General features: G+C 34.8%; 1 protein-coding gene across 1 annotated transcript; it reads right to left on the reverse strand.

Annotated features, from left to right (window-relative positions):
* Positions 1 to 1,017: 1,017 nt before the first annotated feature.
* Positions 1,018 to 27,357, reverse strand: LOC130803692 (disease resistance protein RGA2-like). Its single transcript, XM_057667891.1, has 3 exons — positions 26,968 to 27,357; positions 24,624 to 26,842; positions 1,018 to 2,775 (listed from the first exon to the last, which is right to left on the reverse strand). The coding sequence occupies exons 1-2, from the start codon at positions 27,355 to 27,357 to the stop codon at positions 25,178 to 25,180; spliced, it is 2,055 nt and encodes a 684-aa protein (XP_057523874.1). The 3' UTR covers positions 1,018 to 2,775; positions 24,624 to 25,177.

The following is a 27,357-nucleotide window of genomic DNA, read 5'->3' on the forward strand; positions in this document are numbered from 1 at the left end:
CGCTGAAACTTAGTGTTGGGATGATTTGGACTTTTGATTAATAATAACTTCTTGCGATCTTGCTAAAGCATGACCCTTTCTGTGTCATTGTTCTGAATTGAAAGAAACTCTGCTATTTTTTGCAGTGAAAAATGACTTCATAGAGTGTGCTCAATTCTTACTCAGCTGTGGTCGCAGATGTCCATTATTTGTGGTTAGCTACAATTCTCAATGCTTCATCTTTGCAAATATAGTCTGATGTGTTATATCTTTCCTGTTTTAATTCATTGATTTCAATCGACAAGGCCGATTGCTGACGCATTATCACACGATATGCGCTCTGTTCTTTGATTGATGTGGAAAAAAGCTCAAGGAAAGTAGCTCTTGATTAACTTATACTACCGTTATACTTTGTGATAACACTATTTCTTGTACCATCAACTCAGCCAATAGGGTAGCTCAGCAGAAATACACTTCCTGCCTGCACATGTTCAGGGGGTTTTAGAACACCGGAAATCATTTATAAGGAAGCCTGCTATCCCTATGAGATGTTAGGTTTAATCTAAGCAGCTTATGTAAATTTTCGTTTTAATATTGAATAATATAAACGCTTCTCTTTTGTGGGTTGCAGTTTCGACTCGAGTGTAGACATTGATGTCTGCAAATACAGATCTGCTACAGGATGTGTAGGGTCTGCATGCTTAAACAGGCATGGAGAAGAGGAGCTCTGTGGTTCAATTTGAAAGTTGGCGTTCGATCAACTGTGTTAGCAGAATTCAAGCAGAAGATATCTGTAGGAGGGCCTCCACCTGGTTTGGACTCAGGTAAGTAATTAGTGTGATTTGGATGGAGCCTGCACTTATCTTTGATACTAGTCACTCAAATATGTAACTCCCATTCAGAAATTGTTTTATGCTTTTGCGGGGGAAGGATTCACCCAAATTGTTTCCCCTAGGCTATCAGCACGCCACCTAGCGACCATGTGTGCTACAGTTTTACCACTTATACGGATATGACTATATCCAAAACCCTTAAAAAACAAGGTCGACCCTATAAGGGGGCAAGAGGGGCATGTTGTAACACCCCATAATTAGGTCTTATTTTAAAAAGAATTTTGAGGAAAAACAAGAAACAAGTCCTAATCATGGGAGCATTATCCGGTATTTGAATTTTCGAATCAGATATCCGATCTGAATTATAATTTTGAAATGGATATCTAATTCCTAAGATTTAAATTGGATTCCAGATCAAATCATCGAATTTTCGGATTATCAGATAGTTTTGCTCGGCTCTAATACAACGAGCATAAAGTCCAACAAAAGGACATACAAGGTAAGGGAAACATCCTAGGGAAAACATAAGTCCTCTCCAGATGATCACACCACAAAAAAAACCCCAAAATTTCACGGGAAAAGATAACAATCCAATGGAGAGTAATTAGCAGCTCCCTAATCATAGGGAAATAAAATTATTGAAACAAAATTAGGGTTATAAAATTAACACCCAACAACCACAATTGTAAGTGAAGATAAACTAGCAGTCGTACATCACTTAAATATTTTGTTTGACAAAGATTTAAATATGATTACAAGACCAAAAAAAACATGAACATCAAGTAAAAGGGTACAACGGAAGTGAGTGAGAAGTGATCATGAGCTCATTGGATAAAATTAACGGTGTCATTCTGGTTATCGGGTTGATTTCTGGTTAGGTGTTTCGGGTCAGTTTCAAATCGAGTCCTGTGTTCATATTGATTTTTACATAATTGTAAATCATTTTTGAAGTAGGGTCAAATCGGATTTAGTTATAAGGTTGAGTAAATTTCAAGTCATCGAACCCGTTTTGAATACCTGTAGATAAAATGTAACAACTTAAAAATAAGAAATTAGGTCATCAAAAAAGAGAGATCAAGAAACTAGCCCAACATTCAGATGACATAATCAAGTGACTATACCAAAGAAAGATTCATAATTGATACTTTAGGTAGCTTTTAAAGCACATTTAAGCTTTTGTTAGATGCAAGAGTGAATGAAAATGGACATATATGCCCATTTCCCACTAGTCCTCATTATAATAACTTCATGTCTAAGTACCAAAATACTCATGATCCGTGTGTATGTCTTGTTTCAACCAGACAACTGGACTCGCATCATTATGTGATTAAGCCCATGATCCAAAGAAAAAAAAACATAGGTGGTTGGTCATCTCATTTGGAAACCATGAATCCCCTACTAGATATCTTAATCTCTTAATTATTTAGGTGATAAAACATAAAGGTACACCTTTATTAAGGAAAAACATAGCTTCATGTCATTTCGTAACCAGGGAGTTACCGCAGGCTTGACCTCGCGACTCAAACTCCGAAATAATCATCAAAGGAGTCACCGAAGGCTTAACCTCACAACTTAAGCTTCGATAAGGTACATTGCTTTAGAATAAAAAATTGGAAATCTATCAATATCTAGTTGTTAGTATAGGAATACTATCAATACAATAACACTCGTTTAGTGTAATAAGTCAGAATTATTATAAAGATACATGTTCTAATATTTACTTATCAATTTAGCAATCTTTTAGGGACTCTAAAATAGCTCTTCAAGATGTTTTCTTATTTCTTACATCTTTGGCCTCCATTCTGGTCATTCCGTTGAATTCCCGTGTGAGTCTCCCTAGCATTCCAATTGTTCAACAGGGGATTCCTTCTAGTAACACGGCTTTATTTCAATGAGGATATCTCAAATTCCAGCAGTTTCCCACAATTCTGCATGGGTTGCCAATCCTGCCTGCTCCGTCCACCTAAAAACCAGTGAACTTCTAACTAAAAAGAGATACTAACATCTTTTATGTATATTTTAGAGGGATCTTCTCATTAGGTCGCACAAACAATTATAACAGAAGCAAATACAAAGTCCCAAACAATCATAACTGAACCAAATATGCATGGTTCAAACTTGGATATACAGCAAAGACCTCAGCAAGGAAGGAACAACACCAGGCAAGACAATGTAAGCCACGCAAATCAAGAACAAACATCATCAAGGGGCCTAAAGACACAGGATCAAAATTCAGAAGAACTGACCTGCCAACTGCCTTTGCAAGACACCTTGAGACCAGACCTGTGCATCAAGGACCAGGAAAACCCAAGGGATGTCATCACTGTACATGGGCCAAGCACTCAAGGCCCAAGGCTAGCCCTAATGATCAGCACCAGCTCCAAGGTCTTAAGTCAGTTGGATCAGTGATAAAGTCACATTTTAGTTTTTTCTTATGCTTTGCTCTTAATTTCTGTTTTGGAATAAGTGCTTGGCACATGATCTTTAAATAAGGTTTAGGGAGTTTGTTAGGCCCAAAATTTAGCCGTTATATTGTATAAGCAGCCCTATATAAAGGGAGCATCTCAATTGTATTGGAGCTTCAGATTTCAGTTTTCAATATATCAACACTTGGTGTTTTTCAAACATCATTGTGTGTTTGTGAAGGTGTGAATGAAGCACTTTCTTGCCTCATTGAATTGTGAGTGAAGTAATTCAGGGGATTATCACATTTCTCAGGTAAGTGAAGCCTAGAGGGTGTGTGTATTGGCAACAATTGTGGTGAGTGAAGCCATCATTGGTGCCTTTGAACCGGGCCTGAAAATCAAGAACCTGTTTCTTGTTTCTGTCTGACCTTGTTCTGAGAATTGATCAAGGAACGTGGACTGCTGTGCTTGGAAAGGGTGATCGTGTGCATGTTTGGGAACCTGTACACCCCCTTACATGTTTCAAATTTGGTGTCAGAGTGTAAGTTTGCGTGGAGGGACGAAAGAACAGAAGAGCAGACAAACAACACTGTCAGAAAACTAAAAGAACCAGTCAGGAGATTTGAGTATTGTGCACACACATACATTGGTAAACTCGTTCTAATTTGTTTTTAGATTTCATACGTTTGCAATCTAAAGAAAAAGAGGTTAAGAGTTCTTGATAATCACTCTATATTTCTATAACTTGCAGTCTTTCATACAAATCAAGATTGTCATTGAGTCAGAATTTCTGAATTTTGTTGTATTTGTTTCTTTTTGATTTACAAATTTTCTGTGTCTATCTGTGTTAAAGTTAGGCAATGGATGCCAGATTAGAGGCTAGAGGCAGCCCTACAAACAGTAACCCAAATTTTGGCTACTGCTGGACTTGGAAACATTGATAGTCCCCTTTAAACCATGTTAACAACACTGTGAATAGAAACCAGGAGGATAGAACAGTGAGAATTGAATTACATGACTTTGATGGACAATCCCATGATGAGACCTATATTGAGTGGGAACCCAATTTAGATAGGAATTTTGAATATAAGGAAACATCACCTGAGAGACAATAAAAATTGGCTAAGATAAAACTCACCAAGTTAGCAGTTGTGTGGTTAGAGGGTGTACAAAAACAAAGAAGAAAAGAGAATAGGGCTAGAATACATGGGATAAACTAAAGAAGCACTTGAGGAGAAAATATGTCCCTTCAAACTATAAGCAGCAATTGTATGTTCAGTGGAACACCTTAAGTCAGAAAAATAGAAGTATTGCTCAATATGTGCAAGAATGGGAGAAGTTGTCTGTTCTCTGTGAAGTGACTGAGACAGATGAAATGAGGGTGGCCAAATTCATAGCAGGACTTAGGGATGAGATTAGAAAAAAAACTAATGTTGATACCCAACTTAACTTTACAATTAGCTTGTAACATGGCTTTGAATATAGAACAAAATGCTGTAAAAAAGAAGACTAGTTACAATTCTAGTTACAATAGGACACCCAGGAGCATACCCCCTAAAGCAGTGATTAATTCACCTAATCCACCTAAGAAAGATAACCAGGAAAATGGAACCAAGAGTAAGATCAATGTACCCTTGAAGAATGTTGTCTGTTTTAAATGTCATGGACATGGACACTGTAGGGATGCTTGTCCCAATGCTAGAACTTTTACTGTACATGAGTGGAATGAAATCAAAGATGACACCAAATCTAAGATGATGTTAGTGTCTAGGAATGGAATAGAGGAGGAGAGTTGGCCTTTTGTGGGAAGTGAAGAGCCTAAAGGGTCATATAGAGTAGATGAAACAGGAAGTTTACAGAGATATGAGAGTAGCATTGAGGACAGTGAGACTTAGGAAGAAAGGGAAAAGATATTGCTTGAGGAGGACCATTATAACCTGATTGTTAGGAGAAGCTTTCATGCTACGCCTAAGGTTAAGGAATCAGATCAAAGGGAGAATATCTTTCAAACTAAGTGTAAAGTGAAGGATAAGATTTGTCATCTTATCATAGATGAAGGGAGTGAGTCAAACTGTGTTAGTGTAGACCTTGTGTCAGAGTTAAAACTAAAAACCAGACCCTACTCTCATCCTTACAAACTCAAATGGTTTGATAGCAAAGCTAGTGGATCAGTAAACAAGCAATGTCTAGTAGGATTTCCCATAGGAACTTATGAGGATAAAGTGACGTGTGATATCCTAGAAATGAATGTCTGTCATGTGCTCCTAGGTAGACCTTGGTAATATGACAGGAAGAGTAAACATGATGAGTTTACTTACATCTACACCATCAGACATGAAGGGAAATTGAAAGATTGAATTCCTTTACCCCTCATAAAGCTATTCCCCCCTATTAAGAAACCTATACATTTGATTAGTAGGAAGGTTTGTGAAAAGAAGATAAAAAACAAAGGAACAGTGTATATGTTGTTCACTAAAGAGGTAAACTGTAACACCCCTGAAGTTCCAACCCCTTTTTCGAAACCAAAATCGTGAAGGACGGGAGGAAATTCGGGTGTTACATAAAAGAAAAGGAACATAATTTATATAAATGTTAAATAATAAGTTTATAAAGGTGAGAGAAAATTTCGGCAGTATCCCTACTAAAACTCGAACATGTGGAAGAGCAATTAGCACAATAAAAACATTAAACTAATCTAAGGCATCATTGCCTTTGAAATCTCACACCACTGCGGGATGATTTATCGCCGGTTTCTCAAATCAACATGTCAAGCATAGATCGTGGTTTCAATGTCAACGCTTGCGTTTTAAGATAACTTAACTCTTTAAAACCACACGAAGTTATAAACTACGCAGTGGAAATAAAAATATACAAAGGAGGACACAAGGCCTCATGACAAAACGTATACAACCAAAGTTTACTAAAGATAAATAAGAACTACAAAGTCAAAAGATAGCGGTATGACACAGGTTATGCTTCGCCCTCATCACTCTCCCCCAATGCAATGCAAAAGAAGCTCCAATACCTGCTACGCCTGTCTATGATCCTCCTCCTACTCGACATCAAACCATAGGCCAATGTGTCATAGCAGGACAATCATAAAAAGTCATCAACAATAAAACATAAACATACACACGTACACGTCAGTAACTAGCATCAAATATAATAAGGCCAACTACTAGGTAACATTATGCTATACAACAATATAAGATGATTTCATAAGACACAAGCATAGATAGTAACCTTTTATTGTCCACCTGTACTTCTTAATCTCATTACGCCTTTTCCAACCCGAACCATGTGTTCTTGGGTAAAATGCAGATCTTCAATCTTCTCTTCTCAAAACATAAACTCTTGTAAAAGCCGCATAGTAGCAACTCAACCAAGGCATTAACAGACTACTTAACACATGAACTTATACAGCTTGTCTATCTTAAAGTAAGTGTGATCATAATCTATCTTTGGGACTGGTAACTCCCTCGAGGTAACTTAACTTAGGCGCACTTCTCACTAGCATAAACTACTCTATCATTGAATAAATTTTCTATCAATGAGTACACGTTCGATCAATGTATAAGCTTCCTATGAATGAATAAACTTTCTATCAATGAGTGACATTCTATCAGTGGATCTTTTCCCCACTTCATGGCATAGTGACACGGCCAAGGGTGTGATCGGCCATCCGGCGCCCATAGCAAAGTATGAGCTCATACCCCCTCCAGCTGACCCTCTCGGGTCCTACCTTCGGGAAAAACTAACACACTAGGGTACTAAACCAGTGAAGATGCCACCATATTGGGGTTTGCAAGGCCCGCATGGTAGCACCTCAGTCAAGGGGCAGTATCTGCCATCCGGCGCCCAATGACAAAAGTATGCTCATACCCCCTTACGGTGATCCCATCTGATCTCACCTAGGGGACTACTAATCAACCGGACATATTCCAGTTGAGTCACGCCAACTAATCATAATCTAATACTTTATCAAATGGGAATAACTCCTGCTTTCGACTATTAATGAGTGTCCTGGGATAGTAGAACGCCGAAACCCACTGAGCAACTCAAACAAAATATGAAATTCACCTATAAAGGAGTCATTCTAACTCCAAGTAAGGCATAATCCAATTCTTAAATAAATAAAGGGGGCGGTCCCCGGCTTCTACTAGCACTCTCATTCTCTAAACTAGTCTAAGCACAAGGATTTCATAATCAATAGCTCTTCATAAAGTGTACTCACTATATCTCATAGTTTCAATGCAATGTATATTATCACAATAAACAATAATGTCTCAAAGCAAATTGCATATAAGGGTTAGTTACTGGCTTACTGCTTATACGTACCTGCAAGCATCACTGAACGACCAAAAGTAACAAAAACCACCTAACTAAGGTTTTACTCTCCTCTTATGAACTGGAAACCTATACAAGTTAGGAATAGAACTAATAAGTTTTCTTAACTACTTTGTCATACCAACTAAATGCCTAAGTAACCACTATCACCCATTCAACATGAGTTTTCGATTATTCTAGCACGCACACAACTCATTCAATAAAAGTCAAAATCATTAACTCAACACAACATAAGTCTTTTCACCAATTTAAAAGTAAAAGCATATGTGAATCGTTCCTTTTCATCAACTAATTTTTTTGAGTATATCGGTTTGCGTTACCCAAAAATAACTAATCACAACTAAGGCTCACAAATTTAATATAACACTAATATAATGATAAGGCAAATCTTAGAATTATCGAATTGCGATATCATTTGTTACATTCTTCAAAGCTAGAAAGAATTATAATCAAAACAACACAAGTAACTTTAGCAACCATCGACGATAAGTTGACATTATGCTCTTGGCTTACTAAAATTATGCATTATGACTTCAATAACAACCAAATAAGAGTACTTGTAATTCACAACAATCAAACTGCACAATTAGCAACTATTATTCCCAATTTAACAACCACACCACTTCTATATTCAACTCTAATCATAACCATTACCAACTAAATCTATCACAATAATATTTAACCAAGTCTTAAAACAACTTGTAAGGTTATCCAATCAATCGTCACACCACCAAAATATAGCATAGAACACACATCATTAGTAATTTCATTTCTAAATCCAAACCCTAGTCATTTCATGTTCAAAGATAATACTTTTAACCATTATCCATAGCAAGAATCAATAAACTAATACTCCACCATAATGTACATGAAAGCCCACACTATTACTAATTTCAAAGATAACACCTTTAATTGTTACTCATAGTAAAATTCAAAGAAACTAACACACAATCAACACAACCCATAATTTCTAATCAACTTCAAACCCTAAGTCATAAATATGTTCAATTCATCCATTAAACTCTTACCCACAAAAAGATTCAATGAAAATAATACAAAAATCAATACTAAACTCACAAACTTGATAACAAATTTTAATTAAAGACTAGAGAACATCAATTAGGGAAGAGGATATGGCTTACTTAGGTGAACAAGAGAAAAGGGGTGAAGAGAGGGGTGATAAGTGTAGTGGTGGACCACAAGTGGTGGTCGTGTGGGGCAGCTGTCACTGGTGGAGGTGGAAAAACGCAGCAACAGCTGCTCTTAAGATGGCTCACGATTGCTATCTGCTGCTTGGGGTAAGTTGCGGTTGCCGTCTGCTGCTTGGAGTGAGTCACGACTGCTGCCCTTGGTGGTAGTGGCGGCTCAGCAGTGAGGGAGAGGGAAGAGAAGAAGAGAGGGAAGAGGGAATGGAGGCGTGAATGAATGTGGCAAGGGGTAACCACTTAAAACCCTAACTCCTTTTTATTTTATTTTATTTATTTATTTATTTATTTGTTTGTTTATTTACTTATTTATATACATCTTCTTGCGAAGCCCAACTAAGAAACTCACCTTTGTGTGCTCACACATTTTAATAAAATAATAATTTTGATTCGAACCTCTTTATTTTAGATATCGTAATTGTATTTTTAATATAAATATATATTAATATTTAAATTCGTATATGAAAGGAATTCATTAAAACTACTCCTAAAATAATTCAATATAATTATAAAATCCCCAAAAGTTATTAAAATATTAATTAATGACGTCAGAAAATCTCGGGTATTACATAAACATAAGCTCTACTATACCACCTGAGGTCAGACAGTTGTTGCATCAGTACCAAAATGTTTTTTCAGAGGACTTACCAAAGGGACTCCCACCCATAAGAGGTATAGAACATTAGATAGACCTCATTCCTGGGGCCCCTTTACCAAACAAGCCAGCATACAGAACTAATCCCACAAAGCTAAGGAACTACAGAGGCAGGTTGAAGAATTGTTACAAAGAGGAAAGTCTTAGTCCTTGTACTGTGCCTATACTCCTATTACCAAAAAAAGATGGAAGTTGGAGGATGTGCATAAATAGATTTGTGAATAATATCACTATTAAATACAGATTTGCTATACCTAGGATAGATGATATGCTTGATGAACTTGCAGGTGCTTAACGGTTTAGTAAAGTAGATTTGAGGAGTGGTTACCACCAAATCAGAATGAAAGAGGGAGATGAGTGGAAAACAACCTTCAAAACAAAATATGGACTGTATTAGTGGCTAGTTATGCCATTTGGACTTACAGGGGCACCAAGCACCTTTATGAGGTTGATGAATGAGATTTTAAGACCCTTCTTAGGAAAGTTTATAGTAGTATACTTAGATGACATTCTGATCTATAGCAAACAAGTAGAGGAACATTTGGAACATCTTGGCAAGTTGTTTGAGGTTCTGAAGAAACAACTATATGGCAAGTTAGAGAAGTGCGGTTTCCTTATGCAAGAGATATCTTTTTTGGGGTTTATCATAGGAAAAGGAGTAAAAGCAGGCCCTTCAAAGATTGAGGCTATCCAAACTTGGCCTACACCCACTACTATAACTCAGATTAGGTCTTTTCATGGCTTGGCATCTTTCTATAGGAGATTTATAAGGAATTTTAGTTCCATTATGGCACCAATCACAAAATGTACCAAGAAGGGAATCTTCAACTGGACACCAGAGGCTCAACAAGCCTTTGAATTTATAAAAGACATAATGTGCAAAGTTCTTGTCCTAGAATTACCCGACTTTTCAAAACTCTTAGAAGTAGAATGTGATGCTTGTGGAACAGGTATAGGGGCAGTCCTAATACAAGAGGGTAGACCAGTAGCATTTGTTAGCGAGAGTAAGTCTAGGCTTAACTACTCTACCTATGATAAATAATTTTATGCAATGATTAGAGCCTTGGAACACTGGTCTCATTACCTTAAAGTGCAGCCTTTCATACTGTATATTGACTATGAATCCCTTAAGAACATACATGGCCAACAAAAACTAAATCCTAGGCATGCTAGATGGGTAGAATTTCTACAAACCTTTAATTTCTCAGCCAAATACAAGAGTGGGAAAACTAATGTCATGGCAGATGCTCTAAGTAGGAGACACAACCTGCTGGCCATCCTTGAAGCCAGAATCTTGGGGTTTGAAATGATCAAGGATCAGTACCCAGGAGATCCTGATTTCAGTACCCTTTACACAACTTGTTTAGAGGAACCACAAGGATTATTTTACATTCAACAAGGATTTCTTTTCAAAGGAAATAGATTATGTATACCTAAGACACCCCTAAGGACTTTGTTGATTAAGGAGGTTCATGAGGGAAGTTTAGCTGAGCATTTTGGGATTCAGAAAACCCTTGAGATGGTCAGCCAACATTTCTATTGGCCTAAGGTGTTGGGAACTATAGGAAGATACATCCGTGGGTGTGAAGCTTGCATAAGGGCTAAAATCACATTTCACAAGGGAGAGTACATTCCCCTACCTGTAGCTAACAAGCCTTGGGAGCACTTAACCATGGACTTTGTGGTAGCGTTACCAAGAACACAAAGAGGAAAAGACTCTGTCATGGTAGTGGTGGACAGATTCTCAAAAATGGCACACTTTGTAGCTTGTCATAAGGTAGATGATGCAAAACATATAGCTAAATTATACTTTGCAGAGATTGTAAGATTGCATGGGATACCTAGAACCATTGTGTCTGATAGGGACAGTAAGTTCCTAAGTCATTTTTAGAAAACCCTATGGAGAATGTTAGGCACTAAGCTCTTGTTCAATACAGCACATCACCCCCAAACTGATGGCCAAACTAAGATAACAAACAAGACTTTAGGATCCATCTTAAGGACTTTGGTGAGTAAGAACCTTAAGGATTGGGATCTCAAGCTATGCCAAGCAGAGTTTGCTTACAATAGAAGTCCTAACTATAGTACTAAGCACACGCCTTTTGAATGTGTCTATGGAAAGAATCCTTTGTTACCTATATCTCTAATTTCTGCAAAAAAAAAAAAAAAAAAAAAAAAAAAAAAAAAAAAAAAATCAATGATAGGTCTCATAAAGATGCTGAGGAGCATGCAAAGGAACTATTGAAGCTGCACAACAATATACAGAAGAACATCAACAAGACCAATGACAATTACAAGCTGAAGGCAGATAAATATCATAAGAATAAGTAGCAACTAACGGTTGGTGATTTTGTGTGGATTCATCTAAGGAAAGACAGGTTTCCAAACCTAAGAAAGAACAAGTTGATGCCTAGAGAAATAGGTCCTTTCCAAATCATGGAAAAATATGGAAAAATGCTTACAAAGTGGACCTGCCAGAAGAATACAACATCTCCAGTACATTCAACATTGGGGACCTCAGGCCTTACTATTCCCAAGAAGGAGAAGTTGAACCAAATATTTGGTTCTGTCTGACCTTGTTGTGAGAATTGATCAAGGAACGTGGACTGCTGTGCTTGAAAAGGGTGATCGTGTGCATGTTTGGGAACCCATACACCCCCTTACATGTTTCAATAACAGCAGCCAATGACTTTATTATTTTGAACATTTGCACTCTAAAGTTGCAATAACGATCATAACAAATCCAACTGACAAAGTAAGCATCAGCAATTTAATCAAACTTGACATATACAATAGTCTTGATAGAGCCATTATTAGAAGACAAAGTGAACATGATAAAAGCAACGAAACATAGGAACCTATTATTCTGTATCCAATGCCTGTTTAGATGTATGTTACATGGGGATTCTAACTAATGGTTGAAGCGCAATAATATGTTATAGCCCAATAAGACAAAGTTTCTATTATTGGACTATTTAACCCAAATATGGGGCATGTCTCACAGTAAGACCATCTTATACAAGAATTTATAAAGAAGCAAATCAACAGAGAATTTACAATTCATTTTGCCAAAAATAAATAGTAACATTCCCATCGTCCAACTATTTACGGCCTGTTTAATTATTGGTACTAAATGGTAGTAATGGGAATGCTTTGCAACGTAAATTTTTATTAAATATATCATTGATTTCCATGATTATGAAACTTTGATCATAAAAAATATTTTTGTTCATAATTTATTGCAATATAATACCACCTCTCCTAAAGATAATGCATTGAAATAAATTTTAAAATAAAATGAAATAGTTGAGATAAAACAAACATAATCATTAAACTTGTCAGAATATTTTCTACTAAAACTAACTTAACTTTTTATTTGCATTCTCGCCATTTAATATTGACAAACGAACAAACCATTGAAGCCATAAACAAAATATTTAATACTTATACTATATTTAAACAAAGTACAATTCAAAATTGTTACACTATAAAATTATCAACATTACATAGAAATTTATTATAGACGATTTAGCTTTTCTAGTCTAGATTAAAATAAACTATAGTAAATGACATAAACAATACATTATAAATAAATAGAAAGTTAAAAGTGTACAATGAATATAACTAGAAAAGGTGATATTTAATTTTATCTCATAAGTAATACTCTTTTTGTCCTTTTGAGTTTTATCCTAAAACTCAAAAAGCTCTCACATAATTGAATTTTAAGGTGTAAAACCAAAGGGATAGAGGGAGTACTTGATTTAATTTTGTTGAACATTTAGAGTATATAGACCTAGATTTGTATATACTACATACTTAGGGTCCGTTTGGTTAAGTGAGCAGGATTGGAATGGTATGGAACCCCATACCAGGATGGTATGGATTCAGAACCCCATACCAGACTAAAACTGTTTGGTTCAATCCAGTAATAGATATTCAATCCATTCACACTGTTTGGTTCAATTATGGAATGGATTCTCAATCCGACCCCTCCGTCTTTCTCTCTCTATCAATGGTAATGTGCGACATTCGGGAATTTAAAATAAATAAAATTATTTTGGGCTTTAAACTAATTACAAATTTACCATGAATCAAGTAAGTTAAGTAGGTTATAATAATAATAATAATAATAAAAGGTAAAAAAAATAATAAAAAAAAAATCTTGGAAGTGGGCGGCAAGGAAGGCCAAGTGCAAAAATATTAACTTTTCCCTTCCTCCTTCTTGCACATAAAGGAAAAGTTTAAAATAAGAATTAGAAATTAAAAAAAAATTATTATTATTATATACCCAAACCCCCAAATCAGAAACCCATTTCCTTTTCCCTTCCTCCTTCTTCGAGCAATCAGCAGCTCCATCAACACCTTCACCACTTTCCTCCTTCTGAAATTTCGAGTGCCTTCAAGCAAGATTCATCATCTTCTCGTTGATTCAACCGGTCCTTTCGTTTTCCCTTCTCTCTGTACAGCAAAATCAGGCGGCAGAGATGATAGCCGTACCGGAGAAGAAAGCCGCCGCCGGGGAGGAAGTCAGCCGGTGAAGTTGGAGTTCGTTCAGCTTTCACTATTGTTGGAGGAGGAAGGTGGCTGCTACTTTTTTCTCTCTCATCACTTTTCTGAAATTACGGTTTGAATATGAAATGGAATGGAGTTTGAAACTTAGGGGGATAGGAGGGTATGAGATTCTAAAGGATTGGAATGGGATGAGAATCCAGAGGGTATGACATCCCAATGTAAAAAGGCCTAACCAAACATTGGAATGGTTGTGATACCATTCCATACCATTAAAAAAGAGCCAACCAAACATGCCCTTAGTATAGTAGTGGGACTAAATAAATATATTATAAGTCCAAATTAAATGCCTCAAAGAATTTGATGAATCATTACTTTGATTCATAAGTTTTGTTTGGTGAAACATTACTTTGTTTCATAAGCTTTGCTTGGTGAAACATTACTTTGTTTCATAAGCTTTGCTTGGTGAAACATTACTTTGTTTCATAAGCTTTGCTTGGTGAAAAAGCTTTGTTTAGTGAAACACTTTTGTTTCAAAAGGAGGTATTATTTGATGCATAACTCTATAAATAGAGGTTGCATGCCAAGAGATATTCCATCCCAATTTCATATAATTTATGATTTCTCTCCTAAGAATACTTTTATTCTTGTTCTTCCTTTCATGAGATAATATTGAGAGAGTAATTAACTCTTAATATCATCAAAGTTCATAATTCACTACAACACTTGTATTTATTATTGCAATTTCCTTGTGCTAGGATTTTGTTGTGTAGATTGTATCTCATTGTGAATTTCATTTATCATCCCAAGCACCTTTGTGGGAGAAATATCACAATAGGAAAGTGCATGAACGCCTTCTACTCATATCAAGTTTCCGAGCGACTTCTCTGATTGTCGCAACCTTATCTTCATGGTGTCCATTTGGTGATTTACAAAGTAAGGAGTTCCATTGCCATCCACACAAGGGAAATACAAATCGGTTTGTTTTATTTGTATTTGCATTATATTTCCAATAATCTATTGTGATATTTTTTCAAAGATGGCAAGCGTTAAAGATCTCATTAAAATTTTTCATCAAGTTGGACAATTATTTCGGCATGAAGTTCTGATGATGGCTAATGAAATATTTATTTTCATGGGTATCTTTAGTAAGAAGAAGTATCATGGAAAACAAGTAAATTTTTCTTGAGATTTAATAATCATAAATTATATTTGATATTTTGTGTTTAAATTTGTGAAAAAGTTTTTACATACATTTAAATCTTCTTTTGGATGATCATATACATGTGTTCAAATTTTAATTTGAAGTAAAGCATGTGGGTAATAATATTTTACAAAGATATGATCTAGAGAAGTGGGTATGTGTTTTTTTTTTTTTTTTTTGATGATAAAAATTTTATGATGGAAATCATAAAGTGCTATGTTTTCTTAATTATTAATTAAGAAAAGAGAATAGAAATCTATTCATGTGATCATCATGGTTAATAGGGCAATGAAATTTTGTAGTATGGAATAAAAGTACTACAATGTCAGGATTTATATATTATATATAAATTAAAATTGCCAAGTATACATTAAGTATGTATTTTATCGGATATTGATTGATTAAAGTATAATTATGTTCTATACTTGATGGAATTAATTCTTCATGACACATGTTTACAGAAAGTGAATAATTTTGTTTTATCATGTTGATAATTGATGTATGTTGTGTAGCATTAAAACCAAAGGTATGATAATATTGTTTAGCATACTTTCGATTAATCTCAGTTTGTAGATTTGTAATTGTTTTATTTTATTGTTCTAATTATGAAATAAAGTATCAATTTTATTGATGTAACCATTTTTGTGGTTATTTATGGTAGTTATTTGTAAATAACTACTTATATAATGATAAATTTATTGACTTTTGTCAAGTATCTTATGATGAGACAAAATTAAAGTGACATATTTTTTTTTAAATTACCCAAGTTCTTTATAGAAAACAAAAGGGGTAATGATTTATATTGAAATACTCAAATGAGTTATGTAATTACCCAAGTCAATCTAGTTATATTATAACGAAGATTAAGGGGTAGAATTTTTATGTCATATGGATATACATACTTGTGTATATGAAACATATTAAATCTAAATTTAATATGGTTGGACCATTATTATAATAATTACATTTAAATAATTATGTATAATTCAACAATGTTGAAATTATAAGTAAGTGGTTGTTTTTATCATTACTTATGAAAATAGTTATGAAATAAATGTTATTCTACATAAGAGAATAAATTAATTTGCATAGATTTTGCAAATTATGTTTTATGGTGATTAAAATTCCATGATGTTTATAAATCAAATTATTATTACTAGTTTGTAATAATAATTTTGGTATGTTTATTTGATCCATATAAGTAAATGGATGGTATATAATTTATTCATAAATTATATGTACAAGCTGATTTATTTTTAAAACTATAAAGTGAATACTATTATCAAGTATTTATTTATAAAATTGTGTCCTTTAAGACATGTGAATTATCAAGTGGTATGATAATGTATTTTATGCCTTAAGCATAAAATGTATATTATGGTAAATAAATTCCATAATGTTTAATAATTTATTTATTATTACTAGTTTATAATAATGTAAGAAATTTTCCCAAATTATACATAATTATATGTATGAAATTCAATTTTGAATTGGATCACAAAGAATTGTCATTTCTATCTGTGATTGAATGTTTACAAATAGGGGAGGTAATTTTAAACTTCCAAGTGTAAACTTATAAAGATAATATTTTAGCCATAAACATTTGTCATAGATTTAGACAAAAAGATTAAATTATCTCTTGTTTGAGATGTTTAATAAAAAGTCATTAATCTCTTGTTTGAGATGTTTAATAAAAAGTCATTTTTCAAGAAAAAATGCGCACTAAGAAATTTGATGATTGGTCAAAGATACTAGAATAATGTTACTTCTAGTGTTCCATATTTATTTAATGTGGAAGAAGATCCATTGACTTTTAGTGATACTATGGCATCACAAGATATTGCCTTTTGGAAAGAGGCAATAGATGATGGGATGCAATCCATCACGGGGAATAATACTTGGGTATTAGTAGATATCCCACCGACTTGTAAACCAATTGGTTGCAAGTGGATCTTCCGCAAGAAGATGAAAATTGATAGAACTATTGATAAGTTCAAGGCCCGTTTAGTGGCACAGGGCTTTAGACAAAAGCTTGGTATTGATCATTTTGATACATATGCACCAGTTGCAAGAATAACCACCATTAGGTTGTTGGTAGCGTTGGTTACAATTTATCTTCTAGGGGTCCAACAAATGGATGTGAAAACCGCATTCTTATACGGAAGCTAGATGAGGAAGTTTACATGAAAAAACTCGAAGGGTTTGTTTTGAAAGGACAAGAAAATAAGGTGTGTAAACTTGTTAAGTCACTATATGGACTTAAACAAGCACCAAAACAATGGCATCAAAAGTTTGATGAAATTATACTGTCCTTTGGATTCAAGTTGAATCAAGCGGATAAATGCGTTTATAGCAAAGTTGATAACCATGGCAATGAAGTTATCATTTGCTTATACGTGGATGACATGCTCATCTTTGGTACTAGTATAGTACATATCCAAGAGACAAAGGATTTTTTGTCTAAATCCTTCCAAATGAAGGATATGGGGTAGGCCGATGTGATCTTAGGCATAAAGATCAAAAGAGATGGTGGTTGTATTAAGCTTAGTCAATCTCATTACATTGATAAAGTGCTTAATAGGTTTAAATTGCAAGATTGGACACCAATCTCAAGTCCCATGGAGGAAGGTATGAAATTTACCAAGCATACCGGAAAACCAATTTCTTAATTAGAGTATGCAAAGATAATTGGATCTTTGATGTATTCTATGACATATACAAGGCCGGACATAACATTTGTGGTTGGTAAATTGAGTAGATTTACTAGTAACCCGGGTCTCCAACATTGGTTGGCGATAAGGAGAGTATTACGATACTTGAAAGGAACCATAAATTATGGTATAACTTATAGTGGTGAACCTCCTATTTTGGAAGGTTATTCCAATGCTAGTTGGATCACTAATGAAGAGGATAATTCTTCAACTAGTGGTTGGGTGTTTGTTTATGGGGGAGGTGACTTTTCATGGGCTTCCAAGAAACAAATGGTAATAGCAGATTCCACTATGTCTGCGGAATTCATTGCACTTGCCTCGGCGGCAAATGAAGCGGAGTGGTTAAGGAATCTCATGTTTGAGATACCTTTGTTGCCAAAGCCAATTTCACTAGTGGCAATTCATTCGGATTGCACAACGGTTTTGGGAAGAGCTTATAGTCAAGTGTATAATGGTAAGCCGAGACACATTGCTCTTAGACACAGTCTAATGCAGGATCTTATCATTCATGGGGTCATAACTCTTGACTATGTGAACACCAAGTTCAATTTGGCTGATTTTTTCACTAAAGCCATGAGTAAGGTTTCAATTGAACAAGCGTCAATTGAGATCGGTTTATGTCAATAAAGTTTAAAGGAAAGTCCCAATTCACACACAAGTAGCATTGTGTCTTGAATTCAATGTGGTAAAGTCCTTTAAAGTCTTTGAAAGCAACAAGGATGAATGACCCATAGTTGCTTTAGACCGTGATAACAAGGTAGTCGCTTAAGTTCTCAAGGTCAAGGGTTGAAGAGCTCTTGGTGGTATCCTATCACGGGGATATGTTTTACGTAGTGAGAACCTACCTATATAAGTTTGAAGTTTTGGCCGCTTCAAGTAGTCAAGATTGGCATATCCGACTATGATAAACTTATGAATAGATATGGACACGGCCCTATATAATGTGTCAAGGTAAATGACAATGTGTTATTGGTTTTGTGTGTATTTAACCTTCAAGTGGTTGGATGGGCTAGTTGATTCAATCCGTAGGGACATCATGTTCGATCGCTTGTGAAGTGTTTTATACTAGGCGTTAATTCAATCCGTAGGGACATTAGTGTTGATGCATGAAATGGAATTATATACTTAATGTGGAAAGGAAGAAGGAGGTTTGTTATACTCTAAATGGGGGAGGATTGTTGAACATTTAGAGTATATAGACCTAGATTTGTATATACTACATACTTAGTATAGTAGTGGGACTAAATAAATATATTATAAGTCCAAATTAAATGCCTCAAAGAATTTGATCAAAGAATTTAATCAAAGAATTTGATGAATCATTACTTTGATTCATAAGTTTTGTTTGGTGAAACATTACTTTGTTTCATAAGCTTTGCTTGGTGAAAAAGCTTTGTTTAGTGAAACACTTTTGTTTCAAAAGGAGGTATTATTTGATGCATAACTCTATAAATAGAGGTTGCATGCCAAGAGATATTCCATCCCAATTTCATATAATTTATGATTTCTCTCCTAAGAATACTTTTATTCTTGTTCTTCCTTTCATGAGATAATATTGAGAGAGTAATTAACTCTTAATATCATCAAAGTTCATAATTCACTACAACACTTGTATTTATTATTGCAATTTCCTTGTGCTAGGATTTTGTTGTGTAGATTGTATCTCATTGTGAATTTCATTTATCATCCCAAGCACCTTTGTGGGAGAAATATCACAATAGGAAAGTGCATGAACGCCTTCTACTCATATCAAGTTTCCGAGCGACTTCTCTGATTGTCGCAACCTTATCTTCATGGTGTCCATTTGGTGATTTACAAAGCAAGGAGTTCCATTGCCATCCACACAAGGGAAATACAAATCGGTTTGTTTTATTTGTATTTGCATTATATTTCCAATAAATTTTACTTTTCAGTGAACTTTATGTATTTCCTTCCCAAATAAAAGTAGGGATATGTTGAATGTAGGCTAGTCCATCCCATTTGAATGTTGGCATCGTTTCTCCAATAATGGTGAACATTCTTTGATATGAAGTTCCTTAAGGGAAGTGAGTTTGGACATCCAACTCGGCAGAGATTCAAGATGTTTGCAATTCTCAATTGACAGAGATTGAAGGTTGGTTAAGTATTGTACCCAGTCAGGCAGATTCACCATTTGGCGGAGACTCACCAGTATCAAGTTGCGAAGAGATTTGTCAAGTGGCTTGCCACTGCTTTCCTCCATCTCTCTTGATAAATTCAGATTAGGGCAATAATTGATTACTAAGGTTTCTAAGACAAAGAGATGTTGTAAGCCTTCTCACACGCTCTTCAAATTGGTGCATTTGTAAAAATCTAAAACTTGTATGGAAGACAAACACGCACGAAACACATTCTCAACTTCTCTCAGATTCTCTATGTTCTTATCTTCCCAAATTCTCTGTTGTTTTAAACCATCAAAAGCCTCGATGTGTAGCCCATGATTTAGCCAAGTTGTGTTGTCTATTTTAATTTCCCTTAAATTGCTCATTCTATCACTACAAAAATAGGGGGGATGAAAACTTTGGATTACATGTTTCCTTACCTTTATCTTCCTCTAATTCTTCATTCTTCAACCTTCTAATTATTATTTGTAGTCTTCTATTAAATCTACTCAAAGGGGAAAATGGAAAACTGCTATAAGCTTTCAGTAATTTGCAATATAAAGATCTTCCAATTGAGAAAAAACAAGGGGTGACATATTACTACTATTGACATGGAGCTCATCAGCATCTCCTACCCATCCTTTCAAGTTAGGCATATCCTGTATTCTAAGTCTTCTCAAAGAGGAAAAAAATTGTTGGCCTAACTCCACAAGCACAGCTCTCGTCTCGTTGCTACCTCCTGAAATATATTTCTCAATTATATACTCCAAATTCTCTAGTTTACAAAGAGAAAGACGTAGATGACATAGATTTCCCAAGCATCTTAAGTCACTCAATTTCGGACAACACGAAAGCTCCAAGGAAACAAGATTAGGAAGAGACGTTGTCAAGTTTTCTTCCATTGCCCACCCCACCATACTTGCACCTTGATATCCTTGAACTGGTAATCTCTTGAGATTACAATGTGGCCGTAGCATATCCATCACTACTTCATCGTAGTTTACTCTTCCTTCACCCTCCTCTTCACTAAATTTAACATCCAGACGTTCAAGATGTTCCTTGTCACTCAAGCACTCTCTTTCACAATCTTTATCGCAATCTTTCTCTTTCTTATAAACATGTGCAGCTTTGTTGGAGTATTTGATCCTGATTTGGAGGGAGCCTCCTAAGGTTCCTTAGAGCTTTCAGGATTTTCATTTCATTCAACAACTCATTCCAACTTGTAGACCTCTCTCCTCCCACCACAAACATTCCAAGCTCACGAAGATCAGTCAACTTGGTTATGCCCCTTGGCATATAAGTCAAACCATCACAATAAGTTATGTCCAAACACCCTAAGATGAACTAACTTGTCAATATCTTTTGGTAACTCTTTCAATTGTTTGCACCAAAATAACCGTGAAGTCTGAAGATTATATAGATTTGTAATTTCCCTAGGAAGCACTTCAAAATCATTAAATGAAAGGTTTAGATACCTTAAATGAAGCAATTTACCGATTGAACCTGGCAAACTTCTAATACTTGATTGAATCACTCAAGTCTAAAGCCCTCAAACATTTCCAATTAGCTAACGTCGAATCATGGACCGGCATGTAAAATCCCGGCGTCCGTGTTAGCCGGCACGTAAATGCGGTGTCAGACAGGGGGTCCGAGAAAAACCCATCCTGTGGAGTCTCGATCATAACAGTATTGAGAGGAGTGACGACTCCCACCACAGTTAGGGTTTAGTACTACGGTCCACACCTAACCAGACCCTTACATATATCAATTGTCATTATTGTTGTGATCTTGTGATGTGCTATGATGGTAAAGTTATAAGGCTTAATTGAACTTGATTGAATAAGCATTAAGGTTACCAAGTATTTAGTAGCAGTAATGAACTTCTGCAAGTATTGAGAATGTAACTTAATGGCTTAATAAAGGTCAATAATGAGTAATTATTCTATCGAGGACTTAGCTGCATTGATTTTACTTGATGACTTTGATGACTATATTGTACTTATGTTTTTTTTATCGTATTTAAGCAAATAAACCTTATGTTATATTTTCTCAGTTGTAAGATTTTTAACTTATGTTTTGAACGGTTTTTAGTAGTTCGGCGTTTTACACTTCCACATTATTTATTTTAAGTATAATTATTAATGTTAATTATGTATCGAGAATGCCGCTCCTGCTACACCTATAATATGTTATATGCTTTATTGTTACTACATAATAACTAACTAATCATTGCTCAAACTTCCAAGAAAAAAGAATTGTTTAAAGATATTCTTAGGGCTCGCCTGGATTCCAATAATAAAGTAAGGCGATAAAATTTGTGGAGCAAAATTCCCCATATATAGTAATGAAAGATATGGTTAATTTTCTTTAGTTTGGTATTTTTCATCCAGTAAAATATAATCTTCTTTCTTTTTCAAACCATCAGAAGTTAAATGTAGAATTTCCATTCTTATGTTCTCATATGTACATTTTTTCATTATCATTTCAATTAATCATTCAAACAACCAATTAAATTAACATAATTTCTATTCCCAAAAGCCAACATACCTTTAAAACCTCAAAACCCCTTTCATTAACGGCATCAATTTCTTTGAGACAAGAATGTTAGTGAGAAAGAAGTTTTAGTATTCATCCATGTTCTTATAAAAAGCTCCAGCTTTAGATTTTCTGCAACTTGTTTTTAGAACCCATATTTTAAGTTTTAATTCCCTTTCGTTGAAGCTTCTAGCAATTAAAATGGTGGAGATTTTAGATTTTTGATGGTGTTTATGGAAAAAGGTGAATAGTATTATGAGAAGGAAAAGAAGAATGTAGAAGAAGAGTTAGATAGATTGGAATGAATTCAAAGATAGAAATGGGGCATTAATTTTACTGGAATAATATTTCCTCCGGATCCCCTTGGAATAAATATTAAATCCTCTTTTTGACATACTAATTTACACTTATTCCAAACAATCAAGTATCCAGCATTTTATCTCCCTTAACTAATACTCTCCTTTTTCCTTAATTCCAAGCGAGTCATTAGTAACAAACTGTTCACCAACCCCAAAAACTAACATGTTGGCCAACTCCAAAAAACTAACAAAAGGAATGAAAGAAAGAGTTTATTCCGTAGTCTAAAACATACCAAAGGTATATGGATGAAAATGTTGTGCCTCCATCGTCATAAATCTCTTATTTTTCAATTATAAAGCAATAGGGTAGATGGAGTTTAGCTTACCTCTGAAAACTTAAGTATGCTTACATGAAGTAGATATGAAAGTGAAGCATACATCTAGTTATATAATTTTGAACTTCATCCTTCACATTATTTTTATAATGAATACAACTTTGGCAGGGTGAGAAAAGAAGACTCTTCAAATCAGAGATGTAAACAACACAAACAGGTGGATACCAAAAGAGACTGCTCAAAAGTGTCAAGAATAAATCTGTAGGCAAATCTCACAAAGACGCGAGAAATTGCCATTGTGTAAAGTATAAACCCAAAATCAATCACACTTGCATTGAGCAAACATCTCCAGAGTTGTCTTTCATGAACAATATCAATCTAAAGCAATACTCTATGAATGAACATATCACACAAAATGCATCACCTTTAATCCATTATAATAGAATTCTAAACCAACTAACAATCAAGGATATTAGAAAATTATTGTAACTAACACTAAGAATTCTTAAGATGAAACTAAACCAACCCAAAACACTCACTAAGAATTCTTAAAAATCAAACCCGAAATCGAGCAAAAAGAAAAAAATTACCAAAACATAATTAGAAACAAGTTTTGGAAGAATTAAAACTAAATTTAGGAAAACAAAACAATTGAGAGAGAATGGCAAATTTAAAAAATTTAAGAAACAACTGAAAGAAAAAATAAACAAGAATGTTTTAGAAAATAAAAACTTGTTAAACTCTTCATCCTATCAAGTTCAAAAACTCAAATTTCTAATTGGAATCTATTTATGTCCTTCCATTAAACAAGTTCCAAAATAAAAGTAACAAACAAAGGCCTATTTCAAAAATTAAATAAATTTCTAAATAAATGTGTCGACAAAGAAGCAATACTTAGGGAATTTACTTTTCATTTTGCATAAAAATAAATAGAACATATTCACTAGGCCCTCCAAAGTATTTATGCTCTGTTTAGTTGATATTTAATGGTGCAAATGAGAATAATTTGTTGCGTAGATTTTAAAGAAATATACCGTATCATTCACATGGTTAGGAAATTTTAAGCATAAAAAGTATTTTTATTCTCAATATTTCATCAGCACAGACATAATACCACATCTTCAAAAGATAATACATTAAAATAGATTTTGTAAAGAAAATGTAATAATTGATCTAAACCAAGCATGACTATTTAACTTGTTAAGATATTTATTTCAACTAAAATAACACAAGCTTTTCATTAACTTTCCACCATTTATTTTCGATCACCAAAGGGGTTGTGAAGTCAAAAACAATATCTTATACTTTCATTATATTTAAACAAAGTAAAAAATCAATCACATTATAAAATTTATCAATTTTACTTATAAATTCAATATTTATGATTTAGGTTTCTCATTTAAAATAAATTATAAGCTACATATTAAATGACATAAACAATAAACAAATAAATAGAAAACTTTTAAATGGACCATGAAAATTTTACCTCATAACTCATAAGTTATACCTTTGGTGTCCCTTCAATTGGTTACGCCAAGTATTCAATACGACAGATAAAGGAAGGGATGTGTTGAACGTGTGGCCAATCCAACCCATTTGAACGGTGGCATCGTTTCTCCAATGTTGGTGAACATCCATGAATTTGAAGTTCCTTGAGAGAAGTGAGTTTAGACATCCAACTCGGCAGAGATTCGAGCTGTTTGCAATTCTCAATAGTCAGAGATTGAAGGTTGGTCAAGTATTGTATCCAATCAGGCAGGTTCACCATTTGCGGGAGTCCGTACAGTTCCAAATTACGAAGAGATTTGTCAAGTGGCTTGCCACTGCCTTCCTCCATCTCTCTTGATAAATTCAGATTAGGGCAATTACCGATTACTAAGGTCTCTAAGACAAAGAGATGTTGTAAGCCTTCTAACACGCTCTTCATATTGGAGCAACTTCGAATAGCTAAATATTGTATGGAAGACGAACACGCACGAAACACATTCTCAACTTCTCTCAGATTCTCTATGTTCTTATTTGCACGAATTGACAGCTTTTTTAAACTATCAGAGCCTCCATGTGTAGCCAATGATCTACCCAAGTTGTGTCGTCTATTAATATTTCCCTCAAATTGCTAATAGGACAACCAAAATAGGGCGAGGATGAAAACTTTCGATTGCTTGTTTCCTTACCATTATCTTCCTCGAGTTCTTCATTCTTCAACCTTCTAATTATTATTTGTAGTCTTCTATTAAATTTACTTAAATTGAGAGATTTCAATAGGGAAAAATGGAAAACTGCTATAAGCTTTGGGCAAGATTCAATTAGAAGATTTTCCAATTGAGAAAAAACAAGGGGTGACATATTGCAACTATTAAAATGGAGCTCATCAGCATCTCCTACCCATCCTTTCAATTTAGGCATATTTCTTAAATTAAGATACTTCAAAGAGGGAAAAAATTGTTGGCCTGACTTCACATGCACAGCTCTCGTGTCATTGCTACCCCCAGATATATATTTCTCAATTATATACTCTAAATTCTCTAGGTCAAAAAGAAAAAGACATTTTAGATGACTTAGATTTCCCAAGCATCTTAAGTCACTCAATTTCGGACAATTCCAAAGACTCAAGGAAACAAGATTAGGAAGAGACGTTGACAAGTTTTCTTCCATTGCCCACCCCACCATACTTGCACCTTGATATCCTCGAACTGCTAGCCTCTCGAGATTACAATGTGGCCGTAGCATATCCATCACTGCTTCATCATAGTTTACTCTTCCTTCACCCTCCTCTTCACTAAAATTAACATCCAGATATTCAAGATGTTCCTTTTCACTCAAGCACTCTCTTTCGCAATCTTTCTCTTTCTTATAAACATGTGCAGCTTTGTTGGAGTATTTGATCCTGATTTGGAGGGAGCCTCTAAGGTTCCTTAGAGGTTTCAGGATTTTCATTTCATTCAACAATTCCTTCCAACTTGTACACCTCTCTCCTCCCACCACAAACATTCCAAGCTCACGAAGATCAGTTAACTTGGTTATGCCCCTTGGCATATAAGTCAAACCATCACAATATCTTATGTCCAACACCCTAAGATGAACTAACTTGTCAATATCTTTTGGTAACTCTTTCAATTGTATGCAAAACTCTAACAGTAAAGTCTGAAGATTATATAGATTTGTAATTGCCCTAGGAAGCAATTCAAAATTGCTATTTGAAAGGTCTAGATACCTTAAATGAAGCAATTTACCGATTGAACCTGGCAGACTTTTAATACTTGAACCACTCAAGTCTAAAGCCCTCAAACATTTCCAATTAGCTAATATTGAAGCCGCACAAACCTGGTCCATATTATTAGCATATTCAAAAGGGTTGCTAACATCAACATAAGAACGCAGTTGACTTTTTTGGATGCGGAAAACATTTGCAGAGTTGCTTCTTTTAAGATGACGAATCTTTTTATCAAGATCTCCATTCATGCTATGCACTGTCGTCTGGATCTCCTTTCCCACAACTTCTTGAGCAACGTCGTGCATCAAATCATGCATCTTAAATGCCTTAATATTATCAAAGTCTCCTTTTACATCCTGGAAGAAGCACCTCTGTATTAAAAGTTTTACATAATCCTCAGCAACATCTTCTATACTTTTTCCACCTTCTGATGTGATGTAGCCTTGGGCCATCCAATACATGATCAACACCCTTTTATATATGAGTTCATCCTTAGGAAACAAGGCACAATAAGCAAAACAACTTTTCAATGGAGATTCAAGTTGGTAGTAACTAAGCTTCAATATCGATTTGATGCTATTCTCGCTTTCTATAATTTTTTCCAATCCCAACTCACGCAAAGACAACACTCCCTTTCATCTCGTCCATAGAGAAGACTTCCCAACACTCTTATGGCAAGAGGAACGTGAGCGCATCTCTTAACAATTTCTTCACCAATTTCAACCAGCTTTTGAGGTGGACTTGACTCTTCCGATCCAAAAGCCGCCCATTTAAACAAACACATTGAGTTTTCCATTGACAAGCCTCTTAGCTGATGCATTCGCCCATTTCCTATGATTTTTGCCGTCTTTATTGACCGAGTGGTTACCACAATACAGCTTCCTCTTCCACCTCCGGTAAAGGATCCTAGCAAGTCAAGCCATTTTTCACGATCCTCTGTCCACACATCATCTAAAACAAGCAAATATCTCTGTCCACCAAATATGTCTCGCAATTTTCGTTGCAT

Source organism: Amaranthus tricolor, chromosome 17 (genome assembly GCF_026212465.1).
Source record: "Amaranthus tricolor cultivar Red isolate AtriRed21 chromosome 17, ASM2621246v1, whole genome shotgun sequence".
Taxonomy (NCBI): Eukaryota; Viridiplantae; Streptophyta; class Magnoliopsida; order Caryophyllales; family Amaranthaceae; genus Amaranthus; species Amaranthus tricolor.

What these genes read in the sequence shown, in the direction of transcription:
- LOC130803692 (XM_057667891.1), bottom strand. Translation starts at nt 27,357, where the DNA reads ATGCAACGAAAATTGCGAGACATATTTGGTGGACAGAGATATTTGCTT. An exon ending in AAAGGGAGTGTTGTCTTTGC is followed by an intron (nt 26,843 to 26,967) that starts GTGAGTTGGGAT and finishes TTGTTTCCTAAG; the next exon opens with GATGAACTCATATATAAAAG.